Raw genomic sequence first — 13,244 nt, 5'->3', positions numbered from 1 at the left:
TACGTCAAATCTATATAGGGAGCAAGATGAACTACATTGAAATGATGTAAATTAATAAACATATGTCCATTTGCATAAGCTTTGTACTGAATGGCCAGACACAGTTCCTTTACTTGTTACTTCTAACTACAAGTTCTATCCATAATCCTATCCAGGTCATGTTTTAAATTACCCTACTTACTCACATGACCTATTGTTTCCTTTATTTCAGTTACTATAATTTCAGTTGACCATTTACAAATTTTTATTTTGTGTAATCACAGCTGGTTCGCTTTCCTGCTTAATCTCACTAGTGTATCTTATCTCTTTGTAACAGGACCTACTAAAGACAGTCCACTAGAACATGTCACAAAAATTTATTGTTCAATTTATTTTCTTCTCAGAACAATTGTTGTAGTTTGTTATATAGTTCATAAGTTAGTATTTCACATATTTATCTAATCATATTTATCTAATCATATTTTTGCTGAAATTATTCCACCTATTTCAGTCCTAAATCAAACATCAAGAATTGTCAGCTTTAGAAGCCAAGATATTCTGTAGAAGCACTATTTTAAAATTTTTGACCCTACACAAATTTCACTGCCACACACATTTATCTTTGAACTTGGTGTTGACATAAAAGCTGAAGATTTGTTTGTTAAATAAATAATAAGTGTTATAGAATATTACACTGAGCTGTGTGTGTTTTCATTCATATCATATAAGATATTTTACCAAGAACCAATGAAAAAGTCAGTCAGTGCATTTGTTTGTGAGCATTACTGATTATTGTCTGATGCTGAAATGTATTGAATTTTTGCATAACTTATACGATTTCACATTTGGAAATATGAAGTAGTAATGATTATGTTCCAGGCAGGTGTGGGAGCAGGTACGTGAGTGGGCACTGCGTGGGCCTGCATGGTGGCTGAGACTAGCATGGCTGTTGTCTGTGTCCATGCATCGTCTCATTGTTAATCGAGTTTCAACTAGACTGCACATCACTCTCAACCAGGTGTGCAGGTGCCACACATGTGATACAAAGGATGCATTAAGTTAATCCACACCTGTGTTCATTTGAACAAAATATTTCATTCATTCTAGATACTGTTTTTCATCACTATGGAGAAGGCAATGTGTCCAAATCAGAGATGCGTCAGTTTGTATTTGTTGCTGTTTTATTCAGTGCTGTTGTATCTTCATCAATCTCTCAAGGTGAGTTGATGCTGTCTTATAGTTAATATGTGACAATTTTGAGGGATGTCCAGTCTAAATTTAGAATATATGACTATTTTCATAATTTGGACAATATTTTTGTCAGGTAGCACTCACACTGTTTCAAAATTGAGGACCATTTTCACAAAACTTGCTTCATGCAGTTCTTTTAAATAGTTTTGTTTTCTTAACACATGCTGTTCAGCTTCCTCTACAAACCTATGCAGTCGGCTTTAGCAAAACTTGCTTTATTCCACACTTATAGAACAGAGAATACAGCCTGTTTTTGCAAAATTTTCTTCATGTTTATCTAGGGTTCATTCAAAAGCTTGCTTTATGCTACTTAGTTTCATAAAGACACTAGAGGTATTCCTGTGTTTCCTCATAATTTGTTTAATGTGTGATAGGTGTCACAGCATGTAGTTATATGACTGTGTTATGGCCCTCCTGGAATAACTATTTCACTTGGCAGTAGATGGCAGTGCGTATTACTGTGCGTGCCAAGTAAGCTGAGAGTGAGCACAGTGGCTGATGGGAGCTCACATTAGCCACAATGGAAGTTCCCATTGACTACCGCACTTGTGTCTATTTAGTTCATACGAGCAGTATTAAATTAAGTTAGATGATGATAGCTGTTATGTGATTTGGGTGCCAGTTTCCACCATTTTGTGTAAGTTGAGTGTAGAAGACTACACTTGTGTTAAATAGTGAATATGGAAGGTGGCGGTGAATATAATATTCCTGTGGTTGAAACACATGGTGGGCATAAAAGGAGAGAAACAGAGCAGTCAAACATCTCCAAACCAAAATCATCTTGATATTCAAAGCAAAATGCTGCACCTGACATTGACTGTTGACATTGTGAAAGGAGTGAGGCAAGCATCCATGGAGAGAAAGACTGTCTTGCAGGCAAATTATCTTAAGCTGACTTATCATATTTCAATAATCTATTATATTCTTCGGGAGACAAGAGCAAGTAAGATGCATTCCTTTTGTCATACATTTTACATGGGCAGCTCAGCACCAGCTAGATATGTGTAGATCCCACTGAAGCTAAGGCTTCTAACTCAGTGACAACAAGCATATGATAATACTTCAAGACGGATCCCAAGCACCAGTTTGTGCTGCTACATTTCAAAAAATAACATGTGTATCGTGGGATCACTTAGCTCGGATTGCTCAGCACTATCAAGAACTGCACAACAGGAATGAAAAGGTGGCTCAAGAACAACACAGGCCAACATAGTTATGATCCAAGAAGTGAAAGAGTATATTTTGAAGTGTAAGTGTAGAGATTGTCATTAGAGCAGAGAGAAAATGAGTAGGTCATATTTGCGCCAACATTAAATGTAAATATAATGTGGGAAAATTTTTATGAAGAACAAAGACAAGTGGGCAAAAAAGGCTGTTGTGTGTCAAAATTTAATCTGAATTTTAATCTTGGCTTCAGTAACCCTCACAGTGACACCTGCTCAACATGCAAGGAGCTCCAACTGAAAATAAAGAACACAAAAACTGAAGAATGCCAGGAAGTGTGTAAAACTAACCTGAATGTGTGTAATGCCCATGCAAAGTATTTCCACACATCATGAACAAATACTCTGAAGATGCTGTAAAAACTGTTTTTGACATGCAATGGAATGAACCTCTGCCAAATCTTTCTATTGGAGAAGTCTTTTTTACATGACATGTATGGTTCTATAACCTGAATGTGGTGATACATGAACTAAAATGAGGTACTGAAGACGTTTTACAATATACATGATGTGAAGAAGAAACTGGAAGTGGTGCAAATGAAGTCACATCTGCACTACAACATTTTCTCCTTTATTTTTTGGAAGAGAGGACTAGAGATATTGGTAAGAGAGGATTGAAACTTGAACTTCTTTCAGACTTGAGCAACAGCCAGAGTAAGAATTCTGTATGCTGGCTAATTTTATGGAATGTACTACAGTGTTCTCTGAATTTACCCACTAGTTTTCTATTCATGGACACAGTTTTATGCCATGGTATCATGTATTCAGTAGAAGTAAGAAGAGATCGTATCACCTTGTGAATACAGGAATATTCTAGTGAGGTTTGGAAAGGTGCTGGTGTGGAGAAGACTGGTTTTCCTATGACTTCAAACGAATTTTGAAATAAATATTGGAGTCCACCTTGCTGTTCTAAATGATGGATGTATGAGCAATAACTAACGGATGTATTCTTGGTAAGATTCAATGTGCTGTTAAAACAAAGCATTTCTCTCGATCAGAAATATGTTCTTATGTTTTGAAGAAGGATGTTCTTTCAGTGAAGGCCATGAAATGTGCTGCTATTATTCCCAAGATTAATCATACGAGTGTTTGCAAGTGGTGAGGAATATGAAGATTATGACAGCACACGCAGAATTTATGAGGATGAAGAGTCCCCTGAAGTTGTATAAAGAACATTGTTTCTTGAACATGTCCAATTAAACAGTAGTAGTAAAGTAAAACTTCAAAAAGCATTATCTTAAAACACCTTCCCATCTCAAATTTACTTCCATATCTTGGGAATTTGTGGTCATTTGAGGTTAACAGAAGCATAAGTGGCAAAAAGCCATCAACATGATGGCCAGTAATACCGCACTTGTTGCACACTTGTGGCCACCATTGGAAGTCTCATAGACTTTGGGTTTTGAGGCAGTCATTGCAGGATGGTAATGTACATTGTTCACCAGAGTGGGAAAAGTGGAAGCCTCTCTTGAACTGATGGAATCCTGTGAATTGATTGAAAGGTCATAATTTAAGCTATGTCTGTAGGGTGGTATAGTGAGCTGGAAGTTTGACTTGATATTGCAAAAGCTTGAGTGATTGGCTGCACTTGGGCAAATGTCTGATCAGTTAGTATTAATGTTTCATGGGGCACATGTTCATTGGTAATGTGACAAATTATTATGTCCCTAATAATGGAAATGGCACTGGACACTACTATACATTAAGTTGTACATATTACTTAATCCATGTGAGTCGCCAATCTGAACACCAAGTAATGTGACACAGTGGTAAGACACTGGACTGTCATTCAAGAGGTCAGCAGTTCAAATTTCCATTAGCCATCCATGGTTTTTCCTAAATCAGTTAAGGCAATGTTCAATGGTGGTTCCTTTGAAAAGGACATGGCTGATGCCCTTCACCATCTTTCCTCAATCTGAATTTGTGATACATCACTAATAAACTCGGCATTGACGGGATGTTACATACTAATCTTCCTTCTTTCCTTTCTACCTTGATTCACATGTATGTAACATTATGCTGCAATTAAAAGTATGGACGAGTGGACACATATTTTTATTTCTGTTGTAATGATGTCTTATTTAATGTTGTGTAATCTTATATTGAGATAGATTTTTCCATTAGATGTGCTTAAGATTTTCTACCAAAATGCTGAGTCAAAATGCTATTTGAAATCTCAAGCACAGTAAAAGATAGTTGCTTATTCTTTTCAGTAAAAAATGACTAGATCCAATACCTGTTATTATTTTTATAATTGCTTGTTGTTAAAAATGGATAGGCTGATCCTTTTAAATATGTGTGTTTGTCAAAACAGGCACGGCACTGGGTGCAGCTCTCAAGTGATACAACTACAGCTGACTTGTTGCGACTTACAACAGCTTTCATTATGGCACGGCTTGCCAAAGGAGTTGCTTTGTCTTTGGTGCTTGTGACATTTACAATGCATGTTGGTGACTTAGAGCCAAGCTTCAGTTTTGTTCTTGTGACAGCCATGTACTTCTTGTTGACGGAATTCCCAGGTACAGTTCTCAGGCTGAAATGTATATATCATTTAAATTTAAGGCACAAGAATGAGACAATAATGTATTAGTTAATTACATATAAGGATTTTTAATTCGTTGTACTTGGTGGCACATTTAGAGCTCATTGTATAATAACATAATTCCACAAAAAATTACAATGAATAGTAGAATGTTCACATTTTTGTGTTATTTTAAATTTTGTTTTATTTCATTTTCTATTCATGATAATGTATCTAATGTATTTCCTGAAGAAATGAACTTATCGGAACATTGTTTTGACTAATACGTAATGCCTCTTTAACTCGTGAAGAAGGAACATACAGTCCCGAAAGCTAGGATTACTATTTTATACTTTGAAATGTTTCTGTCAGTAGTACTAGGCATTGTGCCTATGTCTTATTGTAATTTTAATAAATTTCTTGACTGAATTTTCTTTTTTGATACAAATATACTAATATTTTCAATAGTCAGATAAAAATTAAATGTATGCTCTCACACTCAGCGCAAGTCAGCTGTACTGCATGCTTTCAGCACTTCTCAGCAGGACACAGGAACACAGTTGTTAAACGTTAAATTTGTGGGAAATATTATGAGATTTTAAGACAGGCTCATGTCCTTCCATCAGAGAAGAAAGTTCCACCATTGTGACATACAAGTTTTTTTAATCCCTTTAGCTTAATTTTCAACCTGCTTTCCATTCAACTAACATGTCCATACCAAATCAGCATATTTCTTTCTGCCCTGATTGAGAGAAGTAATTTATTTTACTTGTTTCCAACTACATAATTTTTGTTTTATAAGATTCAGTATTAAACTACATCCTATCCGTGGATCAGTTACAAACATTTTCAACTATTATCTTACACATATCTATATGCTGTTGTTTAAGTCAGAGGTGACTCTGTCTCTGTTGGCAGTGAACATTATAATTCTCAAATGTTACATAAAGAAATGGCAGTCAGATAAGATAATTTTAAATAATGACAAGAAAGGTAAAACAGATATATGATTTTGGGACTGGATGTTTCTCGTCCTGGTGAAAGAAGGGAAAGCATTGAAAGCTATGGAGTTATTTAGAAATTAGACTGGAAAGTTATATAAAATCCCAGTCCAGGAACAAAACACAGGACTTCATTCCTGAACAGCTGTTTCCTCAACCTCTTTGCTTTCTTTTGACAAATGAACAAGCATTTAAAATCATACATAGTACAATAATGTAAGTATAGGTCAGTGGGAACCAAAACAACAGACTCAAAAAAATACTACATTTCTTCAAACTCATGAAAGATTCTGATTGTGAGTAAGACTGTGATATAAATCCTGACCCTTAACTTTTAGAGGCCGTGTTCTAAACAGCTGCCCTATCCAAATACGTCCCATAGCTCATATTGAATCTTCAGTCTCAGATAGTGTCAACTGAAGCTTTCCGCTGAACAATGATGGCCATCTCTCTATATCACTTGACAAGAATATTCCCTACCAGAAGAAAAGGTCCAGATCTGAAACATTCAAGAGTATTATAACAGTGTGCACTCTACTACACTCTGCTACAGAGTTAAAGATGCTTCCTGGTTATATTTACTATTCCTCCATTCCAATTACAGTTTATTTCTGCCAGAGGTATGCTCTCCCCATGAAAAAGAGGCAACAAGGCACCATACAGCAGGAAACAAAATATCCTCAAAAAAATTTGAAAATATGTTGAAGCATACATTATTACCAATTGTTTCCATTAATTTTGTGTGTTATGGCACCATAAATCATTGTTAGCATAGTAAAGAGTAAATAGTAAAATAAGTCTTCATTCAAGCAGTACACAGATAATTTCTTATTCAACTTCCCTGAAATTTCCACTTAATAATGAGATCTTTAGAACTTATTACCTGAGTGACTGATTGAATTTGTCGAAGCTCCAATTTTGTGCTCATCTTTGTTTGAGACTACAGTATGATATACGCTCTAAGACACAGAAAAAAAACACTGCACCACAAAATAATTATCCAAATGGGATGGAAATTGGTAGGTATGATGTATATGTACAGAGAAAAGCAGCTGATTACAATTTCAGAAAAACTGAATGATTTATTCAATAGAAAGCGCTTCACAAACTGAGCAAGTCAGTAATGCTTTGGTCCACCTCTGGCCCTCTTGTGAGCAGTTATTCAGCCTGATATTGATTGACAGAGTTGTTGGATCTCCTCCTGAGGGATATTGTGCCAAACTTTTGTCCATTTGGCACAATAGATCATAAAAATCCTGAGCTGGTTGGAGGGTCCTGACCATAATGACACAAATGTTCTCAATTGGGAAGAGATCCAGTGACCTTGCTAATCAAGTTAGGGCTTGGCACGTATGAAGACAAGCAGTAAAAACTCTTGCCATCTATGGTCAGGCATTGTCTTGCTGAAATATAAGCACAGGATGGTTTGCCACGAAGGGCAACAAAACAGGGCATAGAATATCAATGACATGTCACTGTGCTAAAAGGGTGCTGCGGATGACAACCAAAGGGGTCCTGTCATGAAGAGAAATGGCACCCCCAGACCACCACACCTCGTGGGGCTATATGGTGGATGACAGTCAGGTTGGCATCCCACTGTTATCAAGGGCATCTCCAGACACATCTTATGCTGAGCATCATGGCTCAGTTTGAAGCAGGGCTCATCACTGAAGCCAATTATACTCCAGTAAATGAGATTCCTGGCTGAAGACATGTTTGGAGACACCCTGGACTGTAATAGGATACTATCCTGAGTGCTGCGCACCATACAACTAACAACCAGGACCGATGCTGTGGGATGCCATTTCTCTTCATAGCAGGATCACTTTGGTTGTCACCTGCAGCATCCTTACAGCACAGCAGTACGTCAACAATATTCCATGCTCCATTTTGTTGTCCTTCATGCCAAACCATCCTGGGTTTACTTTCCAGAAAGATAATGCCCACCTGCACATGGTGAGAGTTTCTACTGCTTGTCTTCATGCTTACCAAACACTACCTTTGCCAGCAAGGTCGCCAGATCTCTCCCCAATTGAGAATGTTTGGAGCATTATGGGCAGAGAGCTCCAACCAGCTTGGGATTTTGACAGTCTAAATGTGCCAATTGGATAGAATTTGACGTGGTTTTCCTCAGGAGACATCCAGCAACCCTATCAGTCAATGCCAAGTAGTATAACTGCTTGTGTAAGAGCCAGAAGTGGACCAGTTTGTTATTGACTTGCTCAGTTTGTGAAGCCTTTGCTCTTGAATAAATCATTCAATTTTTCTGAAACTATAATAATTTGTCTGCCTGTACATGTATGTCACATGTACCGATTTTTGTCCTGTTTAGGTAATTTCTTCAAGGTGCACCAGGCTTCTCCCATCCCCCTTCCTTGGAGTGTATATTTCCAAAGTACCCAGATCTAACTACTATGAATAATAATACCAATAACTATCACATTTGAATGTGAATGTTGGGACAATTACACAAAATCATAATAGAGGTGCTGCAGTAGTTCCTTTATCCCATGTAAATTTTATTATAATGTTATATTCATGATAATAAATGTTCCATGATATGTATAAGGGAAAGGTTTCTGTACATTATGTTTAAAGCCTGCTGAAACACATTGTCCACAATGTTTAGTACCTTTATCTTTTTTAGCCATATTGATATGTAACTTGTTTAGGGTCTGTCCTTTTTCTGTCCTAATTTATTAAATATCAGCATGAAAAGTTCTTGAAACATTTTGTGACAACATTCTTGAATAAATGCATCACGGTGTTCTTGCCATATCAGACTTCTATTGAGTCTCAAACTTTCGACAACTTCCTCTATCATCCTCATCAGGAGATTTCAGTAAGCTGTTAGGTACTTTATTTAGATGGCTGAGTTAGGTTATGAAGAGTTCAGAAAACCTCAAACTTCCATATGCTATCAGGGATTATGTGTGTGTCTGTAAAACATTGTTAGGGATGCTGTGTGGTGTAACCGACTTGCAGGGGATAAATGTTGTCAAAAGAAAATTATTCAGAGTAAACATCTGTACAAAACATAATTTTTTTAACAGTATCCAAACTAAATGTTCTTAAAATTTGGTGGGTGTAACTCAATGTGTTCAAAATAATAAGCATTGACCAGAACTTAACTTCATTTCATTGCTTTGCTGCAGATGATTCATCCTGTAATTTTCTTAAATGAGGACATACCAGAGAATGCTGCAGTTCCCAATAGACATGACAAGTCAGTTAATGTTTAAAGTGTACAATTTATTACAGCACAGAGTGCTCCTCAAAATCTTGCATTGTACTGGACTCCCCATGTGATTTCTTGTGGGTCTTATGTACTCATCCTAACAGTTGATGGTGTGTACAGCAAATTTGCTAATTATTATTACAGAAGTTGTTGATAATTTCAAAAAATATTATCGCCTAATGGCTACAATTGTTTTCATGAAAAAAGTGAAATGACACTAATAAACAAGGATGATTACATGTTTGTTAATTTCTCTGAATTTACTTTAAACCAAATATTCCTACCATATTTCGTATTTCAAATATGAGTATGTTATTTTTTTAGTGTGCACAGAATTTCAATATATATACAACAACCCAAATAAACACTTTGCTTACATTGTTAATCTGTTTTTGTTTTATTAATTACAATAAATATGAGGTAATTAGATGCTGTTGTGTTAGGCAATAACATAGTAAGCAGACAGTATGACAAACAGAGTTGTTACTGGTTTCAAACATTATAATTACAGTGTATTTGTTATCTCTTTTGTTACTATATTGTTCATAAATGAAAAGCTCTAATTGCAGTTAAGCAAATTGCAATAATGTTCCTACCAATCAGTGGAAGTAATATTAGTGAGTACTTTGACATGAAGTTTGAGAATTATGTTACAGAGCTCAAAAGATGAAATTAATTATATGGATCCTACCTAATGACATATCAATTGATCAAGCAATCCAAATTAGCCTTGAAATATTAAGAAGTATGAACTGTTAAATTTCACCTGATTTCATTAGAAGGTGGTGACTCGACTGATTTCTCTGTTGCTTTTCACCATCAAGTCCATTTCAGCATACCATTAAGGGTATAGCTGCTGTCCCAGGTGAAGTTGTTGTTACTCATTCTGAGCCCAACGACTTCTTTGATGACAGACTCTCAGTAAGTAGCTGCATGGTATAATATTTGCATTTCATCAAACATAATGTATCTGCTGGGATTCTGTCATCAAAGAAGTCATCAAGATACAGATCTGTAATAACTACTTCAACAAGGACAATGCCTACACCCAAAGTGGTACATGGAGATTGGGCACTAGATGCTGAAACACAACAGAGAAGTAAGCTGACTCATCTGTGATCTAACAGAATTGGCATTACTACTAATATTCTACAGTCATAGACAGTGACACAACCTCTGGTAGTGTACAGAATTTCGATGACTTCATGAAGTCTCCATGATTTAATTTGGCCAACTGAAGAAAGTACCTAACAGCTTGCTTAATTCTCCTGATGATGACAGTGGCGGAAGTTATTGAAAACTTGAGACTGAATACAGATCTGACCCTGCAGGAACTCTGTGAAGCATTTATTCAACTTTTTTTCTGGGTTGACCAAAGATGATGACATTCCAAATTCAGACCATTTCCTTTCATTGTTATTTCCTGTCCTTCCATCATTATTTCATCTCTTCTTTTTTCCATCAAAGGTGCTCTTATTTTCTTGGTTTCCCCACCTTTGAACTCTTCTAAGTTTAACACATTTCTTCTAAAGAAACTTCTTTCAGTCATTTTTGATTCTTGAAAATTATTTCTATTCAGGCATTTCTTAGCCTCTTTGATCTAAGATGTTGATGATTTATTTTTGTAGACATATTTGAATTGGTAATCCTTCCCATTCATTTTCTCAGAATGTAAAAAGAAGACCAACCTGAATTCCATTATTACTTCTAGTATTTTCTGGATATTCTGATAGATTTCTTCAGTACTTCTATTTTTCAAACAATCCTTTGTTTGCATTACTGCCATTATTTTTCTTACAAGTCTTCTTTCTGATCTGTCCAGTAATCTAGCTTGTAATCAGTTGGTAAGCTTTCATGACAATAATTTTATTTAACCACTGTGCTGTAGTGAAACTTTGAACAAATAACTTAATTTTTATCTCATTTTATAATTTTGTCATTTTCTACGCAGCAAGGCCTGCCGTGAACCACTGGCTGATAGAAGCTATGGTTAGTTTAGATTTGACAGTTTTGGAAGGCTTAGAAGAATACTGGTTGCCTGTACTGTTCAGCGGAGGTGCCGTGATTCTTTCAGCTCTGGCTTCCATTCTAGCTGGGCCAAAATACCGGTTATTGCGTATTATACTTGTGTAAGTAATATACAAACTGTATTTCTAAACAACTTTTCTTTTATTTACACCATTTAGTTATGGCGACATAACTTCACAGACATGGAAGCTACTAACCTGCACCTTGCCTTTTGACATGTTACACATCATAACGGTTTTTCCGTGCAATTTATCATTGGAACAAGTAACTAACTAACTAACTAAAAACCTCATAATGAAAGTGTGAGGGGATTGTTTATTATGTATTCACTGTAGCTTTATTAAAAGTTACTTGATGTACACATTTTCTTGTTTTCTTAGTAGAAACTTAAGTAGTTTATTTGCAAATGTAATTTAATGGAAACAAAATTATGAAAACTGTATCTGGGATTTATATGAGCCCACCATAGCTTTAATGACATCTCATATGAAGTTTCATGCCCAAAGGCAGCATAAAATTAATAAGAGGCTAAATCCAAATGATGGAAGGAAAGATTATATACTGTTACTCTGCATGTTGTCTTTTGGACATACTCATATCCAGTGAGTCCACAGCTCGTGGTCTCATGGTAGCATTCTCACTTCCCGAGCACAGGGTCCCAGGTTTGATTGTGCCACACTGCTGATACACCGCCTGATCAGCATTACAGAGAAGAACTCAAACAGCCTCACAGCCGCCCTGATAAATAGGTATCAACCAGCCTCAGAATAAGCACCAGTAAATGTACCAGCTGTACCCTACAAATTAAGATACCTCGGAGAATACTTCATGCAAAAAGGTTACACACTAGGCACAGCAGGAGACACAAGAATGAGGATGACCAAAAAGCTCTATGCGGAACTAAGAGGAGAAGCAAAATGGAACAAGATTGAATCAAAGAAACCCGCGCACAATTGGAGACAAGTGTGGCTTAACCTGCAGGAAAGCACACTTAATACGAAAATCAAAGCAACATGGTACAAAGCAATAAACAACACTGTACCCACAAATGAAAGGTTAGCAGCAATTCACCTCAGACCATCAGGAAAATGTCAGACCTGTAATGAAAATGATACTTTGGAACATCACTTCCAATGCGGAGAAAGGAAACAAATATGGGAGACATGCGAAACGATGATGCCACTGATAAACAGAAGTACACCTGAAAGGATAAACATCAAACTATTAACCACCCCGGACATAAAACCTTTCCCCAGACCAAAGAAACAAAGCACCACTTGGATTTTAGGTTAAACAGTGTATGCAGTAATAGAACAAAACTAAGAAGATGTCATGGAATACCTCTCGTACTTATGGGAGGAAAACAATAAAGCCATAAGATCCAAAAGATCCAAAGCAGAATTCTCGAACTACCTGAGAATCGCCATAGAAGCAGCCTACAAGAGAGCCGTGCCAGCCCCCCCCCCTGCTGCCTGCCGTCGTCACTGCCAACCTGACCGCCATGGATGGAGCCCAGCTGAGGGAGGGCAGCGGCCCACGGCAACGCCCACCGCCGCTCCAGCCCACCGCTGCAGCTGGCTCCATGCCTACCAGCCATCCCAGAAAAACCAGCAAAGTGCTTCTGTGAAGTTCTCTTTCAGTGCTGAGGGCAGTGTTTGTTTTGTGTTCAGTGCTACACCAGCGCCCACGCTGGGAATAGTTAAAGTGAAAGCAAAAGCAAAATCACCCTTCTTACACGAAATCAATAATAAGCAAATAATCAGTTGCCAAGTCTATGTCCTTTTGTTTTCTAATACATTAGAAAAATATTGTCCACATTTATCACTGCCAAAAAACTCATAATTAAAAACGATTAAGTCTATTCTCATGACACAGCAAGACACAAATTTGACAAAATTTCAATACAAACGGAAAAGGTTTTAGTAATGAAATAAATGAACTCAACACAGTAATGCAATAAAAACAATAACTATGAAAATGGAAAACTGAAAACAAAATGTAAT

The 13,244-nt window shown here is 36.7% G+C and overlaps 1 protein-coding gene across 3 annotated transcripts in view; it reads left to right on the top strand.

Annotated features, from left to right (window-relative positions):
• The window catches only part of LOC126168725 (uncharacterized), a 70,626-nt gene that overhangs the window by 46,483 nt on the left and 10,899 nt on the right, over positions 1–13,244 (top strand). For all 3 annotated transcript variants that reach the window (XM_049920581.1, XM_049920583.1, XM_049920582.1), the window contains 4 exons: positions 859–997; positions 1,087–1,197; positions 4,768–4,972; positions 11,165–11,342. In XM_049920581.1, the coding sequence (XP_049776538.1) occupies positions 859–997; positions 1,087–1,197; positions 4,768–4,972; positions 11,165–11,342 (633 nt within the window). The remainder of the gene's footprint in view (positions 1–858; positions 998–1,086; positions 1,198–4,767; positions 4,973–11,164; positions 11,343–13,244) is intronic.

Source organism: Schistocerca cancellata, chromosome 1 (genome assembly GCF_023864275.1).
Source record: "Schistocerca cancellata isolate TAMUIC-IGC-003103 chromosome 1, iqSchCanc2.1, whole genome shotgun sequence".
In the NCBI taxonomy this organism is placed as follows: Eukaryota; Metazoa; Arthropoda; class Insecta; order Orthoptera; family Acrididae; genus Schistocerca; species Schistocerca cancellata.
The sequence above is the reverse complement of the archived record's forward strand: the minus strand, read 5'-3'. Positions and strand labels throughout refer to the sequence as shown.